The sequence below is a fragment of the Erpetoichthys calabaricus genome, chromosome 1, assembly GCF_900747795.2.
Source record: "Erpetoichthys calabaricus chromosome 1, fErpCal1.3, whole genome shotgun sequence".
In the NCBI taxonomy this organism is placed as follows: domain Eukaryota; kingdom Metazoa; phylum Chordata; class Cladistia; order Polypteriformes; family Polypteridae; genus Erpetoichthys; species Erpetoichthys calabaricus.
In genome coordinates, this window is record NC_041394.2 from 329,039,612 (window position 1) to 329,067,330 (window position 27,719).

A 27,719-nucleotide genomic window follows, 5' to 3' on the forward strand; every position below is an offset into this window, starting at 1 on the left:
TCAATGGTCACCTTCTTAAGATCATTCTTGTTATCTTTCTTAAGCTCATTCATGGCCGTAACCATGGCAGTGGCCAGTGTAGCGATCATCTCTTTCAGTTCGGACAGTTCGCTTCGGCTTTCGTGCTCCGCGAGTGGAAATGCAGTTCCTGTTACAGCAGATGCTGCAGGCTCACGATGAGTAGATGAGAGCACATCCTGCAGGGCCTTTTCTAGTCTCGAATGATCCTCAGAAATCGGCGATCCATCGCGACCTGTATCACTTGCACCTTCGCTCCCATTTTCACTCTCGACTGGAGACGATACAATGGAGCGGGGTCCCAGGAAATCAGCGCATTCGTCTGCCTGTTCCAGGTCAGTCCCCGTGAGGCCATACCTTGCACTTGCACTCGGGCCGGAAGTCTGTCCAGACTTTGATACAGCTTTAAATTTCTTTTCCGGTTCTTTCTGACTTTTCTTCTTGTTACTCATGCTTGTATATTGTAGTGGAAGTTCCTTGGTCGGGTTAAATGCAGGATACCTCTAAATAATATGAAATACGTGGGAAAATAAAGCCGCTGCTAGCGGAGCTCTGCTTCAGACGTCCATCTCCTATAAACGGACGAAACCAAATGTAAGAATAAATTAAAGAACACGATTAGCTCTGGAACAATGTGCATTATACATTCAGCCACTTAAGCCTAACATAATAATTGTAGAGCTTTCACAACTGGCATATAACAAAATGTAAGGAGTGATATGACATTGAGAACTTTTCTATCTACAGTTTTATCTTCCTGGATATCCTTGCTGCAAAGATGGAGTCAGTCCTTGAGTTCTTAAGGCCTGTGCTGATCAATTTTGTGGTGTCCTCTGTCACCTATTCAGTCTGTCCCTAAGACTTCAGGAAGTGATGTTGCTGTGAAAAACATCCTGCATTGTTCCTATTTCAAAGAAGGCAGGCATATGATGGTGCTGGTCTGGCTCCATTCTTCCTCTTTTCATTTGGTAGCCTCTAGAACCCGACACCATTGATAGTCATTAACATTAGAACAATCTAGATGAGAACAGGCTATTCAGCCCCAAAAAATCTCGCCAGTCCTATCCACTTATTTCTTCCAAATAAACATTAAGTCGAGTTTTGAAAGTCCCTAAAGTCTCATTGTCTTCCACACTACTTGGTAGTTTATTCCAAGTGTCTGTGGTTCTTTGTGTAGAGAAAAACTTCCTGAGTGGGATGAGCTGTACAAATGAGGACACCACATGAAGCAAGGAGAAGGTGCAAAGGTGAGCAGTGCTTTAATTAAAAACAATCCAAAACAAGTATTCAAAAATGCAGTGCATAAAAATATTCAATAAATAAATCCAATAAAAACAGGTGCAAAACGTGGAGGATAAAATCAAAACAAATCTTCTTTAAAACGAGCAGGAAGCTGTCCCGTTTTTTAAAAATAAACCCTGTGTATTCCTTCTAACTGGCAGCTCCTCTGCTTATCCCATACAGGCCTTGCAGCAGAGGAGTCACCCTACCGACAGTTGCACTGACCTTCCAAATGGTCCGGTTGCCTGCCATCACAAAGCTATGGGAAGGCTCCCTCATCCGGACCAAAACTTGGGTCCCCAATGGCCATGGTGCACATGCTAGGGCTCTCCTCCCAAGCCTCTTCCTCCTTCCCAGCCTCCCACAACGAGCTGTCCACATTCCCGGTAACTCCCGCTCCTCAAAACAGCTCAGTGGGAGAGACTACTTCCAACTGCCCATGAGTGTCGGCTACATACTCCTTCCCAGGGGCTCTTCTCCCAGCTGCCTGCCTTCTCTCCCTTGAGCCTGTTCCCTCTGGCTTGTTCACTCCCACTCTGGCTCTTCCTGCCTCCTTCCATTTCCTTAACCTCCATTCTCTCTATCATCTGTTGACCCCTTTCTCGCACTGTGCTTCCCTTTTAAAATGGGGATGTGGCACAGCTGTGTCGCTTAGCAACTCCCAGTAGCAATTAGGGTCACGGAGCATCCTACACCTGTGCACTTAGTGTAGGGCTGCCTGCTCCCGGATCACATCGGGAATTGCTCTTGCCACACTAGGTAGTAGTCCATGTCCCCTACTACCAAGACACGAGTGTGGCGATTATTTATTTAAAATTCCAATCAGTTGCGGACCTCACTTTACCACAAAGCGCCTCTTCACAGAATGACTACAGCCCAGTGTCACCTCTAACATCATGAAGACCTTTGAGAGACTGGTTCTGGACTACATGAGTCCTCTTGCTGTAGACCACCTGGACCCACTGCAGTTTGCCTATCCAACACAGACTGCAGTGGAGGATGCAATTATCTGTCTGCTCCACAAGGCTTATTCTCACCTGAACAAAGCTGGCAGCACTGTGAGGGTTTTTTTTTGTATTTCTCCTTCAATACCATCCAGACATCCCTGTTAAGGGGTAAACTCAGAGATATGCAGGTGGATGAGCTAATGGTATCCTGGACAATGGACTGTCTGTGAGGCAGACTGCAGTTTGTGAGACTCAAGGACTGTGTCTCTGATGCGATGTGAGCAACACAGGAGCACCACAAGGAACAGTCCTGTCTCTTTCACCCTTCACTCTGTACACCTCAGACTATAAAAATAACACCAGGTCAAGTCACTTGCAGAAATTCTCAGATGATTCTGCACTTATGGGGTGAATTGATAAAGAGATGAGAGAGAGGAGAAGAGTCAGGTGGAGAACTTTGTTTATTGGTGCAAGGAAAATTGCACCTTAAAATTGACAAAACCAAAGACCCTCTATGTCCAATCACTATTTAAGGAGTGGATATAGAGGTGGTCCACTCCTATAAGTACTTGGGGGTCCATATTAAAGACAGGTTGGACTGGTCTCGGAACACAGAGGAATTATATAAGAAAGGCCAGAGCAGGCTCCTCTGCCACACCAAACTGTGTTACTTTATTGTGAGTAGTGACATCTTTCATATCTTCTACAACTCTGTGATGGCCAGTTGGATTTTCAACACTGTAGTGTGCTGGGCTGGTAATATCACTTCAAGAGACACCCAATGAATCAACAAACTAATTAAAGGGTTAGGTCCAGTTATATGATGGACTTTGGACTCCTTTGAGGTTGTATCGAAGGAGAGAATGAAAATAAAACTGAGTGTCATTATGAATAATGCTGCACATCCTCTCTGCAACACTAACACTCAGGACCTTCAGCTAATGAATTATTGAGAGGAAGTGTGTCAAGAAACACGACGAGGGCCCCTATATACTAACAGCAATACGTCTGCATAGTGCCTTACTGGGACTGTGACAGCCAAGTCAGAAGTTTTCTCTTCTTTAAATTTAAATTTAAAACTTTTTATCCTTTTTAGCAATTCTAGTGCCTAATCAGACCATAGCATGTGTACATCTATTGTCATGCATGTATGTTTGTGGGCCATTCTCAGGAGTCATCACAACTATGTAATACCACTGGGGGTTGATAGGGGGCATTGGCATTAACATTATTGTTTGTTATTCCCACCACAACACAGAGAAGATGTCCAGTGAGAGAAATTGACTCTTTCAGGTCTCCAAGGTATAAATTCTACTGCTGATGGGAGAAGGCATTCAGTACAGACCCCAAGACAGGATGGAATTTCCTTCTGGGAACTATCTAGACCATTGCCTGTTGTTTTAGTTTTGGTTTTTGTCTGCTCCCTTCTTTATTTTATCTCTTGGTCATTTTCTCTGTAATTTTATTTTTATGGATACTTGCCTCAGTTATGTGTCATTAATTGTTACAGCCTTTATCTTTCATGTACAATAACTAAATGGTTTCCTGTGCCATGTTTATTATCTCTGACACTAAGAAACTGATTTAATAAAATGTAAACAAATAAGTTTTTCTTTTTATTTGCAGATATTAAAAACCCCTACTGAAATGGCTTATAAATCCTAACACACAAAGACAGCTGTTCATATATACCCAATGTTCGATTTGATGTTTCTCAGGCAAAGTGACTTACTGAGGAAAGCAGAGGTGCAAATAATGAAGCATCTTTGCCAGCAGGATATGATGTCTGACAGACAAGGAAGCATTTGCCAAAATTATTTTATTAGAAATTCAAAATAAATAAATTCATACACCGTTGTTTTCATACACAGGGGATTGAACATACACAAGGTGCTGAAAATGACAGACCCCAAAGGCTTTTTATTGTAAGATAAGATTGGCACACATCTCTGGTTCAGTTCTGAAGCCAATAGAATCAAATGGTGTTGTTTAAATGGCTTTCTTTTAAAAATAGAAATGTTTTCTTGTAAAGCCTCCAGTGTTGTAACAGGGTGACTGGACTGTACTGTGGTGAATTGCAACTGACTGAAGTTTTTTTCTTTGCAGCTAATTATTGACTGAATTTATATTTTTTATTCTCTGCAGTAAGAATTTTCAAAGATTTTCAGATGTTTTTAAGAGACTGTTGGAGGATCATTTGCTGCCATGAATCTGGTGTTTTACATTTTTTTCATTTAATCAGGCACCTCAAAAAGTAGAAAACAGTTCAATTATTATTATTTATTTATTTTTATTTTTTTGTAAATTCAGTGAGAGCAGGATGTGAAAGCATGCAGCATCAATAGGAGGTGAGTTTGATCACCAAAATTGGTTTGTCTTGTGTCCTGCCAGCTTTTCAGATCTGATCATCACCACTACTAGTGACTTCCTGTCATCGTTTAATGATAACACATTAACAAAACCTGTAGAAGAAATAAAAATGTGAGTAACAATCTCATTAGGTTCTTACTTTCAATTTACACACTTTCTCTGTGACCAACTGCTATGACATCATCTTCTTAGATAGATAGATAGAACTTAACTTGTTCTTAGAATTCTTTGCAGGCATACTGTATGAGTGCCTTTGAGGATACTGGGGTCAATACAACTCATGTCTGCAAAGATCACATCTATCTTACTAGAGCACTGGATCTTAGCATGGACAGAATTTTGAGATGCAAAGTTCACTTATTAGAAAGAAATACCTGGGTTTCTTTTCTTAAAAACTTGTAAATTGCATCTAGCCTTATTATCTCATTTTTGAGCATTTTGTGTTGTGACCAATTCAATCTGTTCATAATGAGGTCTGAAAAGATCAGAATATTTAATTGAATCAGGAAGAGATTTTATTTTAGTGTAATTCAAGAAGAGTTTTCTAGGCAGAGTAGGAATCAGTTCAATAACTTCTATCTATTGTGGGTGCCCAGAAGGGAGGACAGGCATCCATCCTGGGATAATGGAAGGTTTCATACCCAGCCAGGAGGCAATAATGGAAGGACCGGGAGAATGGGCATACCAGGAGCAGGCCGTTACCCCACATAGCAGGTGGCAGTGTTTGTTGGGGCTAAACCCAATTAGGACACCTGAAGGGTTGCATGGGACATGGAGTCCAGAACTACAACCTGGTGTGGGTCTTTGGAGACTGCCAGAGGGTGCTGCTGAGGGAGGACTGCCTTGGTTACTGCACAACCAGGAAGCACTCTGGTCAACACAGAAAAGAGACCAGAAGCAGTTCCCAGGTTGTTTTTTTCTTGTTATTTTTGTGGAGAAGGTGTTGGGGCTCAATACAAACCCTTTATTTGAGCATGAAGTGTGTTTGGGCTTTCGTCTAAGGTTTGGGAGGTGTATTGGTCACACTATCTATCTATCTATCTATCTATCTATCTATCTATCTATCTATCTATCTATCTATCTATCTATCTATCTATCTATCTATCTATCTATCTATCTATCTATCTATCTATCTATATGTGCTCAGGGGTGCCTATTTTTGGTAGGAAAGTAACTTAGATTCAATTTGTTATACATTTTAATTGTTTAGTTATTTTAAAAGATAAAAACTTTAAAGAGACATGGAAAAAGTGATAAAATGAATGACTGAGAGAGTCGAGAAGATCTCTTAAGAAGTCACTATGGGATGTCTTATTCCTACTTCCTGTCAGGGGACCCTACAAAGTAAATTGTACAAAATGTCATATTTTAGTTTTTTATTCTGTTTTATACTGGTATATCTTTCTCAATGGACAGGCATTCTTAACTTAGTGAACTTATCTTTTTGAGCATTTTGCTGCTTAAATTGTGTTGGAAGACAGTGGTGTTCATATGACATGTGTAAGAAGAAGAGGAAAAAGTTGGGATTTTTTCATTATAATTTTAAAACCTTTTTCTGTTATGGCTTTTTACTCTTTTGTGCACATGTCAGGCAGATATTCATATAATTTATGTGTAGCATTATGGAATCCAACATATTTCTGTTGGTAGCCAATAGTACAAAATACAAAGTATGTGGGCATTTTTTCCATTTTTTTAATGGGGTTAGGTTCTACAAAGTCTCTGAACCACTTGTTATGAAATATAGCATAGACTTTGCCCTTAATAATAATTAAAAAAAAAACTTTTGAACTCAATTTAAATATATAAAACTCCATTCTCAATGTCCAGGCTCTTAAGCTTTTAGCGCACAGTGCAGTGAAAAAGCATTTTTCCCCCTTCCTAATATCTTCTGTCTTTATGCATTTGCAGATCTTTAGACAAAGTGAAATACAATATAAAGGGAACCAGAATAAACATGTAACACCATTTCTAAATTTCTAATTAATATACTGAAGTACCGGTAATAAAGTGATCCAATGCCAGCATTGCCCGTGTGAAAATGTTATTGTGCCCCTAGTTACTCAGTCACTCACACAGCTGACCAAAGTTAAATGACAATTCGACTTGGCTGACCTGTGAATCTGAACCTCAGCACAGACTGACCCTGACTTTGAGAGTGAAGTACTCACTTGTGGACACTAGGCAATATCACAAGTCTCAGCCCCTGATCACTGCTACACAGATGTGAGTTCTGGGTTCAAATACACTATTGTTATTTAACAAACATACCTTTACTCAGGCTACTGACACAAAAACCATCACAAACTATAAACCTCTCTTTTCCTCTGCCTCCACTCACTCTTCTCCTGACACTGACTCACTTGGCTGAGATGGGAGACTCCTTTTAAAGACCCTATCAGGTCTGACTAGACCTTTAGAACAATGGAGTTTCAATCCTCACAGCTCTCTCCAGCAGTATGGAAGACCCTCAACAAGGCTACCTGTCAAGATTACATTTCCCATGTTCAAATGGTAATATCATAAATGGGATGCTGCTGCCTAGACTATTAGGAGAACATATGTCCCGAAGGGGCAGCCTCCCATTGTCCATCTGTTATCATGGCCTCCTGAACAGGAAAGGGGACACTGATCCTTCCAGTTATGATGCCCATCCACCCAGGCGGTTGATCCATTAACTCTGTCCAGGATGCCAGTCCATCTTTACCTTCCATTATGCACTACAAGAACACTGTACCTCATTCAAAGGAGATTCCGGAAGAGTTGTTTAAATTTTCTTATCAAGAATGGGCCACAAAGCAATTCCTAAGGTTATGGAACTCTACTGCACTACAGCAAAAATAATTATCTCCAAAAGGAGAACATTTGGAATGGTGTGAAGTCATCCCAGGGAGCTCAGCCCGCCAAAATTACCCCAACAACGCAGAGAAAAACACCTCCAAAAAGCCACAAAGGATCACAGAAGAACATCCAAACAAAGTATAGGTAAGGTCAGTGTTCATGACTCCACAGTAAGAAACAGACAGAGTAATAATTGGATTCATGGGAAACTAGAAAGGTGGAAACTGCTGCTATCCAAGAATAACACTAATGCTTGTCGCATCTGTAAAGCAACACCTTGATGATCTCCAAGCCTGTAAGAATAATGTTTAATGGAAAAATGTGTAAAATGTAGAACCGTTTGGAGGACACAGTGCCCACTATGTCTAACAGTAAAAATATTAGACTTATAATAAAACATGGGGATGGTGGAGTGATTGTGTGGGGATGCAGTAGGACAATGAGCCAAAACATCAAAACAAGTCTTGAACTAAATGGCTCAGAAGGCACAGTATTACAGTTTTGGAGTGGCCTAGTCAAAGTCCTGACTTGAACCCAATACAGATGCTGGGACAGGACCTCAAACGAGCACTTCATGCTCTCAACCCTACCATTGTTTCTGAATATAAACAGCTCTACAAAGAAGAGGGGGATAAAATTCCTCAACAGAAATGTAAAAGATGGATAACAAATTATAGGAAACATTTAGCTGTGATTACTTCTGCTAAAGGTTCTGCAACCAAATATTTAAACTATGGGCACAAATACTCCAGACAAGAATTTTTTTCAAACATGTTGCTTCCTAAAAAATCTTTGGTAGTGACTACAATAGGTAGCCACTAGTTAAAGACAAATATAATTTCAGATTGACTGTTTCACATAGGAATCTGGAGAAACATGAAATTAACTTTTATTGAATCACTTCAGGATGCTGGTAGATCACATTAGTCAATTGAGCTACACGCTTAGTTGTTGATTTTCTTTTGTACTTCACATCTGATTCTTCTTGTTTCAGTCAGCCAGCATGGATGGATTTCACTTGCCCTGAAACCACTTGTCCATTGTCTTAATGTACTCATAAAACCGTTCACCTCGTTTGTAAGTTACACTACCAGGGAGTGAATTCCAAATGTGAATGTAGAAAATGAATGTTTAGCGAAATGTTGGATTTCATGGTTTTGGATGCTTGAAGCATGTTGCTAACCAGCTAGATATAGCTTGGTGTTCTGTAGCTGCCAAAAAAAGGCTCAACAACATCCTTGAATGTCCTTTAAGTGATGTTCTCTGGTCCCACTAACAGATCTTTGAACTGCTTGCCATTGATGATGTGTCTGATTTCTGGACTAACAACACCTTCCTTAATTGTGGCATCAGTTGTTCATGGAAACATCATATAATTTATTTATTACTTTCAGGAGATTTTTTTTATCAGGTCAAGTCTTACATGAAGATTAGGCAAAGACATCTTTGTTTTGTTGAGAAGTGGTTTATGTGCCACACTTTTTTGTCTGATGCTCATGGAATGGCCAGTTCTTTCTTAAGAGACTCTACATAGCTGATGCTTTTGTAAATGAAACAGCAGTACATGGATTATCCAAGCTGCATTCCTAGTAGCAGTGACATTACTTTCAGATCATCATAGATGTTCCAGTTGTAGTTGTTGTACTGTATATCTATACTTATAATATGGAAGAAATCACCAAAACCGCAACAAAATAGTATGTGATAGGAGCTCATTTAATGTCAATGTTGTGATCAGCAGGCCAAAATACATAAGGTACACCTAATCTTTATTGTTCTAGTGTTATGTCTTTGCACAGAGTGGTGTTGGATTACTTTGTTTCTTGAATAAAATAAGTGATAATTTAATTTTGAGTGCTCCCTAATATTGTATATTGTGTAAAGTCTGAGATCATTCATTTTGTAAAAGAGATGAAAACAAGGAATATTAGGAATGGACCAAATACTTTTTCATACGAGCAAATCTAAACTGGCCCACCATGAATGAGTGTTGAGGTGAGTGTGCCATGTGCATTCAGTCCAAGTTTAATTCTTGCATTGCATTTGAGACTGTGAGACTTCTCAGTGCAAGAAACAAGTTTAGAAAAGTAATAAAAACAGATTTGACAACACAAGGGGTTGCAGAACAGCATAGCAAGGATATTGAGACACTGGAGAAGTAACACTTTTTTCGGCCTATCAATTTGAACTAACATTTTGCAGAAAAAAATACAAAAAGGTCCCTTACAAAACATACTAAATGTTAAAAAAGCATTACCAAGTTCATCTTCAAGATGAGGTTCAAGTTTATTGCCTTGTGTTACAGAAAATTTTTTATTTGTATGTCCTACTAATGACTGTAGTCTAACCCTCGCAACAGACAATGAATTCAACATTATGTGAAGAACACACAAAACACAACAGTAGACAATAAATAATAAAGCAGTTGTTGGCATCAGTGCTTTACATACTCTTAAGTGGTTTTGAGAAAATTATGTTAAAGAGTTTTTGCTCTGTTTTTATTTTCCGAGTTTTCATTCATGTAGTCATTAGACATGTAACTGTCTACCAGAGGAAGAGTTTCTATTTCAATTACATTTAAGATTCATTACCACATCGGGACATGAGGGGGCGTAGTAGCTGATGGTAATATCTCACTTTTCTCTCACAGCCCTGAGAAACTGTCCACAGTGAGAAACTGACTCTTCCCCCTGTGGTTACTTTCGTTATAAAAGTGAAATGCTCCTGGCACTCTGGTGATGACTGGAGCTCCTACCTGAAACTGATGCACCCGAGAGAAGACTAAAGAAGATTCTTGTTTAATTTTTAGTTAACCTACATTTTCATGTTGCTTTTTTGGACGTGCCTGTTTCTGTTAAAGGTCTTTGTAAATATTGATAGGGGTGACCCTGTTCATGCCCCAACACTTCCTCTATGCCCAGTGTAATTCTTCAATTGACAATCACATTTTATTTACACCCAGCTTTATGGAAACCAGTTTTGGTTTTTGAAAACATTCAAAACATGTAGATGTCTAAATACTTATAAAAAATATAACCCAGAAAATATTCTGACCTCAGCCTTTTCAATGTACTATTTGCATTTTTCAGCCCCTTCCAAAGCCGAGTGAATCCTGAATCATCCAGTTGATTTCCAGCCAAGCCCACCTCAGTCAGGCGTGAGCATTCTTCAGAAAAAGCCTCAGAAAGGTCCTCACAACATTCAGACGTGAGACCGCATGACGTCAGCCTGTAGGTATGAGCAGAGGGGAAGTGAAGATGGAATGAGTTACATGCGTACAAATAGGAAGAAGCACTGATTTGGTAAATCAGGACCATTTCCAGGTGTGAATTCCTTGAAACGGTCCTGACTGTGCAGGTGAAATCTGGCTGCACCCCAACATGAGTAACAAATTATAAGACTCTCCCATTGGAGGAACTACGCCCCCAATAATGATGCATACTGCAGGCAGTGGGACAGTTAGATTTGGGTGAATCAGGGACTCAACATTTGAGGAAATTATGCATCAATGTTTGCTAGTTAATTATTGTAGACAAAGCCCGAGTCTGAGGCACCGCTGCAACCCAGGGGGGCTACCACCTAGTGCTCTGGGGGAGGTAATGCTCTGGATACGTTCCCTCCCTCAGTCCTTCCAGGGTGGAGGTGTCCTGGCTGGGCAAGGGCCCCGCCTGTATGCCACTCTTCCTTTTACAGAACAGCCTGCTTGATTCTAATCAGTCAGGCTTCAAAACCGGCCATTCTACCAAGATGGCTCTCCTCACTGTTTTTGGCACATTATGACTGACTAGAGCTATAAAATATGTCATCTGTCCTCATTCTGATAGATTTCTCCTCTGAATTTGTCAACAATCCTTGCCACCCTCTACAACACTGGCATCACTGGAACTGTCCTCGGGTGGTTTAAGTCCTGCCTCTTGGGCAGATCCTACCAAGTGTAATGGTGAGGGGTTATGTCAAGAGTGCACCAGATAAACACAGAAGTGCCCCATAGTTCGATGCTGGGTCCTCTCCTCTTCTCTCTTTACCCGTCCTCATGAGGCCCTATCGTCCTGTCCCATGGCTTCTCCTATCAATTTAGCTGAACTTGTTGTTACCTTCATACAACCAGATGGCATCAACTAGAATCTATACATGTTTCACTGATATTGCAGCATGGATGAAGGAGCACCATCTCCAGGTCAGCTGGGTAAAGACTGACCTTGTTATTCCATCTTGTCCATCTATTCAGCACCCTATCTCTGTTCAGCTCAGTGGGTCATCGCTAATACCTGCCAAGTATGTATGCAGTCTTGGGGTGGTGAAAGATGACCAGCTATCTTCAATTACCACATTGTAACTATCTCTTGGCCTTGCAGATTCACTCTATACAACATCAACGAGATCAAACAGCATCTGATGGAGTATGCAGCACAAATTTTGTTCCAGGCTTTGGTCTTGAAAGGTCAGGACTACTGCAACTCTCTGCTGGCAGCAGTACTGGCATGTGTTGCAAAGCCACTGGAGATAATTCAAAATGCAGTGGCACATCTTGTGTTTAACCAGCTGAAGCAGGCACATGTCACTCCTCTTTTCAGATCGCTACAATGGCTTCATGTAGTGACACATATTTGGTTAAATATCCATGCTACTTGCCTACAGTATGGTCAATGGGTCATCATCTATATATATGGAGACACTTGTGAGATCTTTGTTTTTTCTCACACAATCAGGTCTGCAGATGAGTGGCATCTCAAAGATAGTAAATTGTGCTCACATTAGGGCAAAAATTATAGATTGAAGAATAACAGGATTGGGTAGGAGCAGAAACAAATGTGGTCATAAAAATAGGGATGGGTATGAATATCAAAAAAACTAGAACACCAATCAAAGAAGACTCAAAATGTGAAGCAAGAATTCTTGGACAAAAAGCAAACAAGAAATCATAGACCTTTTACAGTGTCCTAAGATTGCAAGTCAAAGTAAATATTTTTGTGTTAATTCAAAAGTTTGGGCACCATCGTTTACAGCCACTGTGAAGCACATCTAAAATACAATATACAAAACAGAATGTGAGTTAGTATGTTTTTCTGATTTGAAAATCCACATCTCCACCAAAGATTTCCTATTTGTACAGGGGGAAATTTTGTGAATTCAGCAACACAAAAGTGGCAAAAAGGGTGTGCAGGCCACTCAACTTAACTAAAGCTAGACCAATGATATAATAGGTTTGGGTCTTACCCAAGGCAGCCTGGCCCCAAACTCAAAAGGCAGGCTTTTTAGGCTGCATAGACCCGAAATGGGGCACAACACCTCAGGAAAATTATGGAAATTTAAAGAAAAATGCAGAAAATATCAAATAAAGCTAACAGATTTTTGAAAATGGTGTTTGTCCAACAAAGGTTAACGCATAATGAAACTGCTTGTTATGACATGTCTATTTTGATAATTTGTTGTTCCTTTTGTTAGGCACAATTATGTCAAATGAATGTCTTGTTTAGAGTTTTTTTAGGTCAAGAAATCCATCATTCCTATCAGGCTTACAGGACCGTGCTTAATTTAAATTTTGTAATTTTATTTTGGACCATTTCTTTCACCATTTTGTTGATTGTGTGCTGTTGCCATTTTGTGTCCTATGCCATTGAGGTTGGTGGACAGGGCTACGGAGGTTACGAGCCTAACTCTAATTTGTGCCAGGTTTAAATGTCACCAGTAGCGCCACTTCTCTATCCAAGTTCTCAAATAAAACTTACATGTCTTTTGTGGCTAAAATTCAAGCCCTATGTGGGTGCTTTGGTTTTTGAATTTGATCTTTGAATTATCAATATCTTGGTTTTGTTGCTGTTGGTATAAGTGATCTCTTGGTTTTTGACTTTTAGCTACATCCTGACCATGTGTTTTCTCATGATAAGCCTCATTAAATTTCTTCTGCTTATCAAAAAGCAATATTTATAGCATCGCTTCAATGACATCATCCTCATAATGATCTCAGTCTTGTGATGCATCCAAAACAGGTCACATAAACAGAAAAAAACATGAGGATGAAATAAAATTTGGTCGGAATGAATCACGTTTAAAAATTAACCTCAAAAATAGAACTCTTAGAACAAAAACACACACAATAGACCTAAATATATTGTGGAAGGACAGCCCCCAGACACAGACAGACATACACTGAATGTCCAAAACACGCACATTTATTACAAACAACAACACCACAATGCCTTAATCAGCCAACTCAGCCTCTTCTTTCTTTCTTTCTTTCTTTCTTTCTTTCTTTCTTTCTTTCTTTCTTTCTTTCTTTCTTTCTTTCTTTCTTTCTTTCTTTCTTTCTTTCTTTCTTCTTGAATCCTTCTGCCGCCTCTTCCTGGTCCTGACTCCGGCTTGTTTACTGGAGTGAGGCGGCCACTTTTATGCAGTACCCAGATGTGCTCCAGATGCTCTGTGACGATCTTCCGGTGGCACTTCCTGGTGTGGAGGAAGTGCCGCATGAGCACCTGGAAGCACTCCGGGTGTCCCTTCCGGCAGCACTTCCAAGTGTGGTGGAAGTGATGGCATCCAGGGTTCCATAATCATCCGGGCACCCCCTGGGGGTGGCCACGGGCCCCAACAGGGATGAGCTTCCAAGCTTTGTTCTGGTGGCCCCCATGCAGACCAGGGTGGCTGCCCTCTCATGGCCCAGGGGAGGTATTGTCCCTCTTGTGGACCTTCCAGGGCTCCCGGCTGGGGACCTTACCTGCCACAATATGTATAAATTGCAGTATATATCACAACCTGCAGTTCTGAGTGCCCTGTTATGTGTTGATAAGACCAATGCAATCATAAAATAATTTGTAATGTATTCTAATATCTATTAGGATTACTTCAACATGACGTGAAATGGTCATCAAATGAAGTGGCTGGTTAAAAAAATGATCAGGATGGTAAAATGGACACTGGGGTTGTTGTATGTATAGAAAAAAACTTGTAGGTGAAAAGGATTTTATTTTAAGTGTCAACAAATAGACTCTAAATGTGTCAGGCAAGAATTGCTTCCTTCATGAGAAGACTGAAGAGAATGAGACAAGAGAATCTCTTTAATTGTACAGATAGCAAGCGTGCTATCAAGATTTGTTCGTTCATTTGTTTGCTTAGAAATATAAATAGCTACTACTTAACTAGAAAGCAGCTGATTTAGCTTATTTTATTTTGTATGCTTTAAAAATCAAGTGCTTTTCTAAGCTGAGTGCTTAAACAAATGGGAGAAGGCTCTATCACGTTAACATCTAGAGGTGAAGTTCAAAGATGAGCAGGATGTCAATGAAGGGTTTTCACTGAAAGGTAAGCGGGCCTAGGGTTAAACTCCAGTTGAAAAACCTTTAGGCTGCCAAGATGAACCACATCTAGATATCCCCAACTTAGCATTAAATGCAAATACTGGTTTATGGGATGAACCTCAGTGGTTTGAAGGCTACATATACACCTCCAATTTCCTTATTCCTATGGCTAGGATAGAGTGAGAGATCACATGACAGAAACTGATAATTCAACCACAAACACACACACACACACAGAATTTACTTACCTCAGTTTCTCTAATTTGCAGTTTGGGCTTCTTAGTCCTTTACAAAGAGACTGCACTCCTAAATCCTTCAGTATATTTTTCCTCAAATCCAGCTCAGTTAGGCGTGAGTGTTCAGCAGAAAGAGCTAATGAGAGAACCTCACAACATCCAGAAGTGAGACCACAAGACCACAACCTGTAAACATGAGGAGAGAGGGAAAGAAAACATGGATGCAATAAGGACCCTGAAACAGCGCTATCTTGTTTGAAAAACATCTAAAGAGTGCCACAATGAAGTGGCGACATTTCAATAATGACTTACATTGAGAGGACTTAGGTTTTAGGAGGAGGAATCTGATTTCCTGATTGTATGAGGAGTTTGTTTCTTTACAGTTAATTTTTTTGACATGTTGATAACTTTCTATAATTTTATCACTGCAAAGTCACATTTGAAAAATCTGGCAAAATAAAAATCTAAAGCAAGATTTAGATATAAAAGAGATTTTGAAAGGCATGAAACCTTCACACACTTTTCATTTAGATGACAATCAGGGGACTGATTATTTGAACTGGTTTCGGCACTAATGCTGTGTCGTTCTTTGATAGGACTTTCAAAAGTAAAACATGAAAGCAAACATTAATGAAACTGGTAGCAAGTGGTGAAACACATTGCAAAAAACATTAGGGCCAATATTGTCCCTTTAGTCTTACTTGTCTTCCTCAAGATGCCTCAAGTCTCAACACAATTTTTACTTTTAAAGCTGTTGTATTATATAGACAATCAAAAAGAATCAAGAAGGATGAGATTTAGCGGAATGAGGGAATCAGCAGATAAAATTTGTTTTCAATGCATTTTTGCAATCATAGCTTAGTAAAAATAGGCATGATAACAAAATAATAAAATAGAAAAAGTGGAAGCAGTAAAAAAAAACCTCTCCCATGCAAAAATCAAGGGAACAAAAGCCAGCTGTGTGTACAGGAGCTGCCAGCAGGATAGATAGATAGATAGATAGATAGATAGATAGATAGATAGATAGATAGATAGATAGATAGATAGATAGATAGATAGATAGATAGATAGATAGATAGATAGATAGATAGATAGATACTTTATTAATCCATCCATCCATCCATTATCCAACCCGCTATATCCTAACTACAGGGCCACGGGGGTCTGCTTGAGCCAATCCCAGACAACACTGGGCACAAGGCAGGAAACAAACCCCGGGCAGGGCGCCAGTCCACAGCAGTACTTTATTAATCCCAAGGGGAAATTCACATACTCCAGCAGCAGCATACTGATAAAAAAAACAAAAACAATATTAAATTAAAAGAGTCATAAAAATGCAGGTAAGCAAGAGCAGCGTACGGGGGTGGCAAGTGGCCCTGCGCCTAAGGGGGCCCCGCTTTTGAGGTTCATGTGTCCCGTTTGAGCGGATTTGTCAAGTTATATTCTCCAGTAAATATATATTTGAGATGCTTCTAAGAAGAACCCTTTAAAAATCCTTCTTCAAGGTCAAATTCCATACACGTCCGTCTTTGAAAACATTCCATAGTCCACCTTCATCACCCGAAAATGGTCGCCAGTATAATCCCTTCTTAAAATAGATATAGCCCATTAGTCGCTGGGTTTGTTTCTGTTTGGACTTGGGAACAACTGATGGCTTGTCGCTTATGACTCATTCGTGTCCGGAGAGCCTACCATCATTTCTTAGTCGAGTCTTTGGTTCAGTTTGCTACAGTAGGCCTAATTGAAACAGTGTAGGAAGTGTTTGGTAGTGGAAAGCATAGCAACTTCTTATTACTAGTTTAGACATATCGCTGTCAACGCCATGAGGGGAAGAGATCGTGGTGCAATTTTTTAATAGATTATATCGTTATATTTTGATAAAGTCCGCATGTTGTCTTGCAAAAATTTAGCTGAATACTGTAATGAGAAAATCCGGTGTATGTTAACAATATTTTTATTAAATTCACGCGCAAGTTTATTCAGTCCACACATACTGGTAATAGTGTTTGATGTAACCGTGTGGGGTTGGTCAGCCCTAGGCCCTGCACACCGCTAATGCCGCCTCTGGCTGCCAGTGTCTGGTATTCTTAAATACAAGCTTCTGCAACCCCTGAAACTTCCAATGAACACAGAATATTATCCGTTACAACTGACTGTTTGAGGTAATTGTGCGCACTATCAATACTTTTCCCAACACTGCAAACAACAGCACTGTACAATACAAACCATTCTCCCTGCCTACAATAGGAATCTCCCCCTGTGACTATCAAAAAGAACAGCAAGTGAATGATGTAGCAGAGCCATGAAGAGGGGATGTTCATACCCAGCTCACTCTCACTGACTGGCTTCTGGGAGGTGCTTTGGATGTCACCCCACTTTCAAGGGTGTCTGGAAAGACACACAGACAGGAACTAAACACATTTCTTCCTTTGTCAATTTTGCAAATTTTGCTGGTTATAGTAGTTTTACCATTTTTTTTCACAGCAAAACACTAGGTATAGCTAAAAACTCAATTTTGTATGTTATGCCTAAATGTTGTGAATAGGAGTCACACTCATGGTGAAATTGGTGTGAGGCCTCCTAAACAGATCATGACAGCAGACCAAGTACCTCACCATCTTGAATACGGAGACTCACCCCAAATCCAGCTGTTCCTCACTGCTTGCTGCAGGCTTTGGCTTAGCAGGTGCCAAACAGAGTTGGCAAAATAAAGTAAAAGACCAACAAGGAAGGGGATGACTATAAACCTCTGCCACACAAAGAGTCTTTATAAATAAAGAATTTATTCACAAAAATGAAAAACAATGGAAGGAAATTCTGAAAACAGCAAAAACAGCCTAAAGGAGTTGCCTAATAGCCAGTCCATATTTTAAAAAGTCCAAATCCACAATCCATAAGTAAAATATGTACTTCACAACACAACGTTCTTTTACTACTGAGCCTTCTCTGCTCTGGGTTAAAGAGACAGATAGAGGACTTAGGAGTGGTGACATCACAACCTCCTAGGGTCCCAGCCACAAAGCACAAGAAATGTCAGAACATTTAAAAAGGCAATGCATAATAACAAGAATAATAGAAATCACATAGAAATATGAAAAATAACATGAAATCACATAACACCAAATAAGTCACACATCTCCAAGAACAGTTGATAAAAATCCAAGCCCAGGCAGAGAAAATATGCAGAAAGCCCAATGGGGCCAACCTCAACAGTGCAACCACAGTACAACAGTTTTTGAGCTCTGGAAAAATGATAATAGAGTTATGCTATTTATTCTCACCTCATACTCTACACTTCTAGCACACTGGCAAGGATGACGTATTCTGTCACTTTTTAACTCTGTTAGTTTAAACATTAACAGCCATACCACATGCACTTCAGAACAGGTTGCCCACCTGAAGCTAAGCATGTTCAGGCCTGGCCAGTACTTGGATGGGAGACCATCTTAGAAAAGCTTGGTTTTCTGCTGGAAGAGGAGTAGGTGAGGCCAGCAGAGGAAGCTTGTCTTGTGGTCTGTGTGTGGATTCCATTGCCCCAGTGCTGTGATAGGGACACTGTGCTGTAAAAATGGTGCCATTCTTTGAATGAGACATAAAACCAAGGTCTTGACTCTCTGTCATCATAAAAGATCCTTAGGCGTCCTTTTTTAATGTGTAGGTTGTAATCATTCATTTTTTTCTAGTAGGATTGACTACTGCAATACATGAATTAACTGTTCAAACTGTTTTATCTGGAGGTTCCAGTTAATTCAAATACTGTGTCACACACGTGTGAATAGGAGGCAGCTGAAGGACTTGGAGATGAATGGTAATACATCTGCCCTGGGGGTGGCAGGGTGCACTAACCCTCTTTCTAAGTTCCCTGCAGACCTTTCCCGGGAAATCCCACCAGGAGCCAGTGCTGCGACTTGGGACACCCTTCTTCTGGCCCCGAGGACGACATCACAACTCCCAGACTTCCTATAAAGCCTCACTCCTTTTCCCTGGAATTCAGTTCTGTTTTGGACTCTGTCTTGTAAACTTGACTCAATCTTAAAACATTTACTTTTTACAGCCAGGATACCAAATTATACGGGTGGCTGCCCCAAACCTTGCCATGTCTCTTGTCTCTTCGTATCACAACTGATACAAGAATCCTTACAAGAAACACTTAACTCCAGGTCTTGAGTCTTTACATTGGCTTCCAGTTAAGCTTAAAGCTGATTTCAAAATCCTCCTTCTTACATATAAAGCCTTTAATGGCCAAGGCTCTGTTTACCTATCTGAACATTTTTTTTTACAAAACTTGAGGGTATCTTAAGATCTCAAGATGCTGGCTTACTTAGGATTCCAAGGATTAATAAAATAACAGTGGGAAGTCGAGCTTTAGTTACAGGGCCCCACAGCTGGGAAATGATTAGCCTGTTTCTATAAAAGACACCCATACAGTCTCTGCATTTAAATCAGGGCTGAAGACTCACACCTTTAGTCTAGCATACCTTGAATAGAGCTGCTGATCAGCTCTGTGTGTTAGCTATGCACTGCTCTTCTTAACACAAACTAACCACAAGAAATTACATTTTGGTTTTGGTTTATGTTTATCTGGACTATGTAATAGGCCAGTGCAACTATACAAATTATAGGCTATCTTAAACTTGCATCGGCCAAAAATGAAGAAGCAAGTCTAGGTGTTTCTGGTTTTAGTGTGTTTTTACTAGAACAATATAAACCATTTCTCAGACAATGTTGGGTCATCAAGGTGGAGTGGTGGCTCAGAGGCTAGGGATCTGTGCTGACAATTGGAAGGTGCTTTTTCGAATCTCATAAATGCATGAAGTGACTCTTCTCTATTGGGCCCTTGTGCAAGGCCCTTAACCTGTAAGTGCTCTGCATCCAGTCCCGCAAGGAGGTCTTCCAACTTGTAGGGGAAACTTGTGGGCTGTTGGCAGGATTGGCACTCCAGCCACTGTAAAAATCCTTCCACTGTTCAGGTGGTGCTGAGGTGTCACCCGCTGCACTCATGTCCCAATCCAGGTGGTTCGGCTATCAGCACATGTTCCCTAACCTCCTTTTGGTAGTGCAGACCAAGTAAGGAAGTGTGTATCAAAAGACATTCAATGGGACGCTACATTTCAGGAGCAAAAGTGACTTCAAAACTTTTAGTAACTACTGTATTTTGATCACTAACTATCTTCTCCCTTTTATTATACAGATGGCAGGACTAAGAGAATATGGCATCCCATGCCTATCACAGAGAGATTCCACGAATATGATTACTTTGCCTTACAAAAATGTGTAATGTTGCCAAGAGTGTGATCATCATATCTCTCCTTATGGTGAAGACACATAGGGCATCCCAATAAACAGCAAGATCAAAACCCCACATCCATTACCAGCATTTCCATTCTGTCTTGTGCAGTGAGCTGAAAGTAGTAGTCTGGTTTCCAAATCATCCCTGCCCACCAGTATGCTCAGCAGTCTGATGACCTGGGAGGAGGAGGAGGAGGAGGCACAGGCTCCCAGTGTGAGGAAAGCTATTGTATATGTTCTGAGACTGATGGGCTGGTTACTGCAGTGCACATGTGCAATGAATTTGTCTACTTTATTTCCAAAAATAGGAAATAAATGGGCGGCACGGTGGCACAGTGGTAGCCCTGCTGCCTCACAGTTAGGAGACCTGGGTTCGCTTCCCAGGTCCTCCCTGTGTGGAGTTTGCATGTTCTCCCGTGTCTGCATGGATTTCCTCCGGGTGCTCTGGTTTCCTCCCACAGTCCAAAGACATGCAGGTTAGGTGCATTGGCAATCCTAAATTATGCTTGGAGTGTGGTCTGGCACCCTGCTCAGGGTTTGTTCCTGCCTTGCTCCCTTAGTTGGCTGGGATTGAATCCAGCAGACCCTCGTGACCCTGTGTTAGGTTATAGCGGGTTGGACAATGACTGACTGAGGAAATAAATGGAGTGAACCGTTCGGCACAACAAATCTTTAATGGAGCTTTGGAATTATCTTTCCTCAGAAGCTTTAGGAGTTCATTTATAAAACCCTTGTATACACAGACATGCTCACACACACAGTGTTTACTCACCACAGCGTCTCTAATTTACAGTTTGGGTTCCTTAGCCCCTCACACAGCTGGTGTACTCCTGAATCTTCCAGGTTATTGTTGCTCAAGTCCACCTCAACTAAACTTGAGTGTTTACTGGAAAGAACTAAGGAGAGAGCCTCACAACATCCAGAGGTGAGACCACATGCTCGTATCCTGTATGGACAAGGGAACACACGATTAGGTAGAGACATGAAAATAGACTGACAGACACGGTTTTTCTTTTGACTAAATGTGTTTTTTTTTATCTGAAAAGGCTATAAAGGGTATGCATGTAAACACAAATGAAGGCCTTTAACCTGAAAATTGCTCCAGGGATGCTGTACAATGGCCAACCCTGCACACTGAACTATGAATATCATGTTAAAAGACAATTTCCTCTCAGGTATTAATAAAAATTATGAAATCAAATGAAAAAATAATAATTTATTAGATCAAATTCACCAGCATAACCCACATGGTATACAGTGCATCCGGAAAGTATTCACAGCGCATCACTTTTTCCACATTTTGTTATGTTACAGCCTTATTCCAAAATTATTAAATTCATTTTTTTCCTCAGAATTCTACACACAACACCCCATAATGACAATGTGAAAAAAGTTTACTTGAGGTTTTTGCAAATTTATTAAAAATATAAAACCTGAGAAATCCCATGTCCATAAGTATTCACGGCCTTTGCTCAATACTTTGTCGATGCACCTTTGGCAGCAATTACAGCCTCAAGTCTTTTTGAATATGATGCCACAAGCTTGGCACACCTATCCTTGGCCAGTTTCGCCCATTCCTCTTTGCAGCACCTCTCAAGCTCCATCAGGTTGGATGGGAAGCGTCGGTGCACAGCCATTTTAAGATCTCTCCAGAGATGTTCAATCGGATTCAAGTCTGGGCTCTGGCTGGGCCACTCAAGGACATTCACAGAGTTGTCCTGAAGCCACTCCTTTGATATCTTGGCTGTGTGCTTAGGGTCGTTGGCCTGGTGAAAGATGAACCGTCGCCCCAGTCTGAGGTCAAGAGCGCTCTGGAGCAGGTTTTCATCCAGGATGTCTCTGTACATTGCTGCAGTCATCTTTCCATTTATCCTGACTAGTCTCCCAGTTCCTGCCTCTGAAAAACATCCCCACTGCATGATGCTGCCACCACCATGCTTCACTGTAGGGATGGTATTGGCCTGGTGATGAGTGGTGCCTGGTTTCCTCCAAATGTGACGCCTGGCATTCACACCAAAGAGTTCAATCTTTGTCTCATCAGACCAGAGAATTTTCTTTCTCATGGTCTGAGAGTCCTTCAGGTGCCTTTTGGCAAACTCCAGGCAGGCTGCCATGTGCCTTTTACTGAGAAGTGACTTCCGTCTGGCCACTCTACCATACAGGCCTGATTGGTGGATTGCTGCAGAGATGGTTGTCCTTCTGGAAGGTTCTCCTCTCTCCACAGAGGACCTCTGGAGCTCTGACAGAGTGACCATCGGGTTCTTGGTCACCTCCCTGACTAAGGCCCTTCTCCCCCGATCTCTCAGTTTAGATGGCCGGCCAGCTCTAGGAAGAGTCCTGGTGGTTTCGAACTTCTTCCACTTACGGATGATGGAGGCCACTGTGCTCATTGAGACCTTCAAAGCAGCAGAAATTTTTCTGTAACCTTCCCCAGATTTGTGCCTCAAGACAATCCTGTCTCGGATGTCTACAGACAATTCCTTTGACTTCATGCTTGGTTTGTGCTCTGACATGAACTGTCAACTGTGGGACCTTATATAGACAGGTGTGTGCCTTTCCAAATCCTGTCCAATCAAATGAATTTACCACAGGTGGACTCCAATTAAGCTGCAGAAACATCTCAAGGATGATCAGGGGAAACAGGATGCACCTGAGCTCAATTTTGAGCTTCATGGCAAAGGCTGTGAATACTTATGTACATGTGCTTTCTCAATTTTTTTATTTTTAATAAATTTACAAAAACCTCAAGTAAACTTTTTTCACGTTGTCATTATGGGGTGTTGTGTATAGAATTCTGAGGAAAAAAATGAATTTAATCCATTTTGGAATAAGGCTGTAACATAACAAAATGTGGAAAAAGTGATATGCTGTGAATACTTTCCGGATGCACTGTATGCTCTCTGTGAATATTTCTTTCTTATTTAAATCTAATCTGGCACTAATTTTCCAGCTACTCAGTTTATCTATTAAATGCTTCTTGTTTTTCCTCTGTCAAGCAACATTCCCTTTCTAGACTTGGTTATACGTCTTTGCTCATTTTCTTTCTCCTTCAGTTACACATTCTTCACTAACTGCTGCTTCTCTTTCGGACTTTATGACAGTTATTGTTCCTTCCATTGTTTGTCCTCTGCTTGCTTTAGGTTTAACTCTTCTTTACTCTAGACCACTAATGTTTGTGTAATAATGCCTGTTATGATTGAAAATTCTATTGTTGCTAACTCTAGCTCTGCTGGTGGTCAAGGCCCTATTGGCCGCTCCAGTGATTTGGGTCATTTAATCTGGCAAAGATCCATGAGCTTGAGTTATGTCTACCATTTTTATAGGGTGCTTGCCCCCATGTGCTAGATTCAGAGTATGGGTTACTATTGACTCATTTGAAACCAGAAATTTCTTCTGCAAAGATATGAGTTTAAGATTCATTAGAGTTAAATCTACTGGAGGAAGAGTGACACATTTGCTTCCATCTTGGTCATTGTAATTACACCAGGACTCCTTACTAAAATTCAGTTAAAAATAATATATCTCTCTATATATAAAAATCCATAAAAATCTGTCTGCCTGTCCATTTTTCACGCGAGAACTACTTCATGGATTTAGATCGAGTTTTCTTTCTATTATTTGCTTGAACATTCCGGTTGATTTTGTGACTTCTCTCATTGTGCTAAGAATCATAGTTCGCTTGCGGTACCGATTTATTTACTCAGTTCTGAGAGAGCAGCTGCAGGCCGAGGGGAAGCGAGAAGGGGCCCTCCTCACTCATCCACCAGCCTTGGGGAGTACCTTAACCCCCACCACACAGTGCAAGCGAAGCAGAGAACTACTTAACGGAATTAAATTGAGTTTTTGAGTTTTTTCTATAATTTGCCTGAACATTCCGGTTGATTTTGTGACTTCTCACATCGCACTAAGACAGGAGCAATTTATTCACGGCAAAGGGGAGGAGGAAATGTGATGTCAGGAATGGGGAGTCGGGCAGGGCCCTCCTCACTGTTCTGTTTCACTACTATGCGGGCAGAGGTGCAGGGGACAGCTAGTATGGTATATTTTAAATTATGTTTTGAAAACTATATCCCTTCTCCCTCTTTTTTAGAAAACCTTTCTCACCTAGGCTACCCCAGTCACTAACTTTCTTATTATCCTAATGATTGGTGCCCTAAGCTTTTCCCTGTGTTTTGGAAATAGTCAACTGTTTTCTTCAGATAGTGTATGCTACCATCTTCTGTGTCAGCTCTCTGATCATGATCACTCTTCTCTTAAAACAGGACAGGGACTCCACCAATTGTTTGAATTTTTGTTGAATTTCTTTAAACGGACTGTAAATGGTGTTACAGCTTCTGGCACATGATCTACAGCTGGTCCTCCAGAAATGTATTTATCCCAACCAGAAAATATTTTTCTTCTGGCCATGCTTTGCTAACTGTTGACGACATTACCTTCTTTTTGTACTGTATGGCTTAGTTGACTACTCTCACTCTATTTAGACAACCCTTTTAATTGCCTGAATGAGAATTTCCTCTTTTGAGGGCTTCAGTGGAAGGTTTATTAATATGATCACAATGCACTCCTCGCCATAAGCTATAGTTTTTAGCAACTCAGTTATCTTCCAAACTTTACAGATTTTCAAAGATGCCAGGCAAGGCTACTCAATGTCTGTATTATTTTTAATCTTTAACTTAAGCTACTTGCCATCACCTTTCCGTTCTCCTTAAAATTGATTTGATTATTGCTTGTAATGATCCGAACTTTTATCCGCGGCTTACTTGTGCACGTAGTGAGTAAGCCTGCTTTAAATCAAGCCGGGCTTATTTAAACTGGTTTCTGTATCTAATGTTGTTGCATTCTTAATTAAATAATGGATTGTTTAAATTATATGGTAATAATAAAACAGGTTACAAAGTTGTGTGAAATGAAATTAAAATTAATTCTGGAAAGTTCTAATTCTAAGTAAGTAAACCTAAGTAGCACAAAGATGTTATTGTTCCTGTGACGCACAAGAAGAAAATGCCACATGTCAAGACCATGGTGTGCTGCTTTCTTTGAAACCGTACTGAAGTAGCAGATCACAGACCTATAAGAGCTTTTAAAACATCAGCAGAAATAATGATTAGAAAGAAGGTCATTTTTTATATATGACATGATGATACTTGTATGTACTGTATATTCTATATTACTAAACGACAGTTTAATTTATGCATGGCGGACGCACCGAAGCGCATGCGCACTGCGCCGCGGCGCCCCAGAGTCAAACACAGCGGCTTCCCAGAGTCAGTAGGTGGCACCCAAACAACACAATCTGTAAACTAAACTTGCTCTAATCCACTGTGCCAGCAGTCTGTGTGGCATGTTTGAATCACATAACGGTAATTCAGTAACAGAGAAACAAAAACGAGACCGCATGGATAAAAACAATAAACAGAGGCTCCTATAACGCTCCTCACAAACACCAGAAGCAAAAAAGTCACAGCTCCAAAGCGAAACACAAATCGAGCCCGTATGGATGAAAACAATGAACGAAGGTGCCTACAGCGCGCTTCTGAAACACTACATAAAAGAGAGGCACGGATCCAAAAAGAAACTGCAGAAGGGCTACACGTTGTTGTCAAAAAGGTCAAGTTAAGCTGCCTCCTTTGGATAAGTACAAGCTTTATGGAATGCATTAGATCCTACAATAGTTCATTTGCCTTTGCATCTACCGGGGTAAATATCAAGCCACCACCTGGGAATGGCCCATACTGCTTTCGCGTGTGTGGACAAATATTGCATCGGATTGGAACAGTGCACCCTGAGCCAAATCACTACCGCAAATGTGCCCAAATGTATGTGTTAGATCTAGATGACGCAGTTTATCAATGAATGAACCTTCCTAAAAACAAGCAATGCACAGAGCTAATAATGAGAAACGTAGCTGAAGTCATAAACAATCACCCATTAGCTAACTCTATAAAAATGCTACATGAGGTTGAAAAAAAAGCCAATACAAAAGCAGGTACGGACAGTGTGGCACCAACTAAAATTGCCGTAGTGCTAATAAAGGACAAAGAACAGGATCTGAGACGATACAATGTTCCCATCGTTAATGAAGTGGCAATTGTGTCTCAAAGTAAAGATGGTGAGCCTCCGTTTCACCGCGATATTGTCATGCATTTACGTCCTCATGGAACCAACCAACCTAAACTTGATACTTTCACATACCCCATTTTGTTTCCAACTGGCCAGGAAGGATGGAGTGCTGGAATGTGCAGATATAAAACAAATCAAGCACAGAAAAGATCACGGGTATCAATGAAAGAATATTTGTCCTACAGACTCTCAGTGAGAGACGAGTTTAATCCATTAATCAATGCAGGAAAGCTAACTCAACAATACATAGCTGATGTTTACGTTCGAGCACAATCACACGATCTCCAATGGATTTAAAACAACCAACCTGCACTGAGGGCCGATAACTACAAGTCGCTGATGGAGTACATAAATCGTGATGTGGACGTAGTAGATCACCCTGCTGGAAAAGCGGTTATTATGAGTGCAGCGTGCATGCCGGGTTGTACAGTATATATGCACAGATGCCAGAGGCAACAGGCAAGTCGTTCACACTACCACCACTGCCAAAAGCGAGACTGCATGGATAAAAACAATACACGAAGGCGCCTACAACGCGCTTCTTAAACACGCCTCATGACCCACAGAATCGTACGTCAACGTCGCCGCCATACTGCGAGTGGCACTGTGGACGCACCCACCCTCCATGATATTTCATCCCTACAAATATCGGAGGGAACAGAAAGTGATTGCCAGTCTTAGATTTGCTATATTTAAATATTAAATATTCAATTGCACATCAGATTAATCAATTGCTTTCAACCTCTTTATAATTCCTAAAATACTCCATATTGTTCTCTTCTCACTATTGTGATATTAAAAATACAAAAAGTTTTGTGAATGAGGATCTGTCAGTAAAATAGAACCACTGATGGGCACTGATGAACAACTCTGATGGTCAGAGGTGGACTTGTCACTGGCCATTCCATGGTTTGGAGTTGTTGATGTTGTAGGGATGGTGGGGGGAGACTGGTCATTCATTGGATGAAGGTGGAAGAGGCAGGGAAGTTCTGTTAAAATTGGTTTAGGGCATTAGCATTGTTCACATTCCCTTCTAGCACCTGAGCCCTGCATTGCTTGAGTCTTGTAGTTGTGTCCGGTCCATCACAGACATCCTTCATGTTATTCTGAGTGAGTTTGTTTTCCATTTTAGCTTTGCAAGCTTCCTCTCCTTCACTCATCTTTAGCTTTTTTTCACTGGATTTGAATGCCCTATCTCATTCAGAGGAACTTTTAACTCCTTAGTAATCCAGAGCTTGTTGCTTGGAAAGCAACATAATGTCTTTGATGGTACCACAGTGTCAACAGAAAAGTTAATATAGTCGGTGATGCAGTGACTGAATCCC

The 27,719-nt window shown here is 40.7% G+C and overlaps 2 protein-coding genes across 2 annotated transcripts in view; both read right to left on the reverse strand.

Annotated features, from left to right (window-relative positions):
- LOC114665934 (NACHT, LRR and PYD domains-containing protein 3-like) overlaps positions 1 to 27,719 on the reverse strand; it is a 578,897-nt gene that overhangs the window by 486,048 nt on the left and 65,130 nt on the right. The gene's annotated exons all lie outside the window — the stretch shown is intronic.
- LOC127529235 (NACHT, LRR and PYD domains-containing protein 12-like) overlaps positions 10,454 to 27,719 on the reverse strand; it is a 36,259-nt gene continuing 18,993 nt past the window's right edge. Inside the window, exons 8-10 of the mRNA XM_051932270.1 lie at positions 21,047 to 21,220; positions 14,998 to 15,171; positions 10,454 to 10,685 (exon numbers count right to left, since the gene is read on the reverse strand). Of these exons, the coding sequence (XP_051788230.1) occupies positions 10,454 to 10,685; positions 14,998 to 15,171; positions 21,047 to 21,220 (580 nt within the window). The remainder of the gene's footprint in view (positions 10,686 to 14,997; positions 15,172 to 21,046; positions 21,221 to 27,719) is intronic.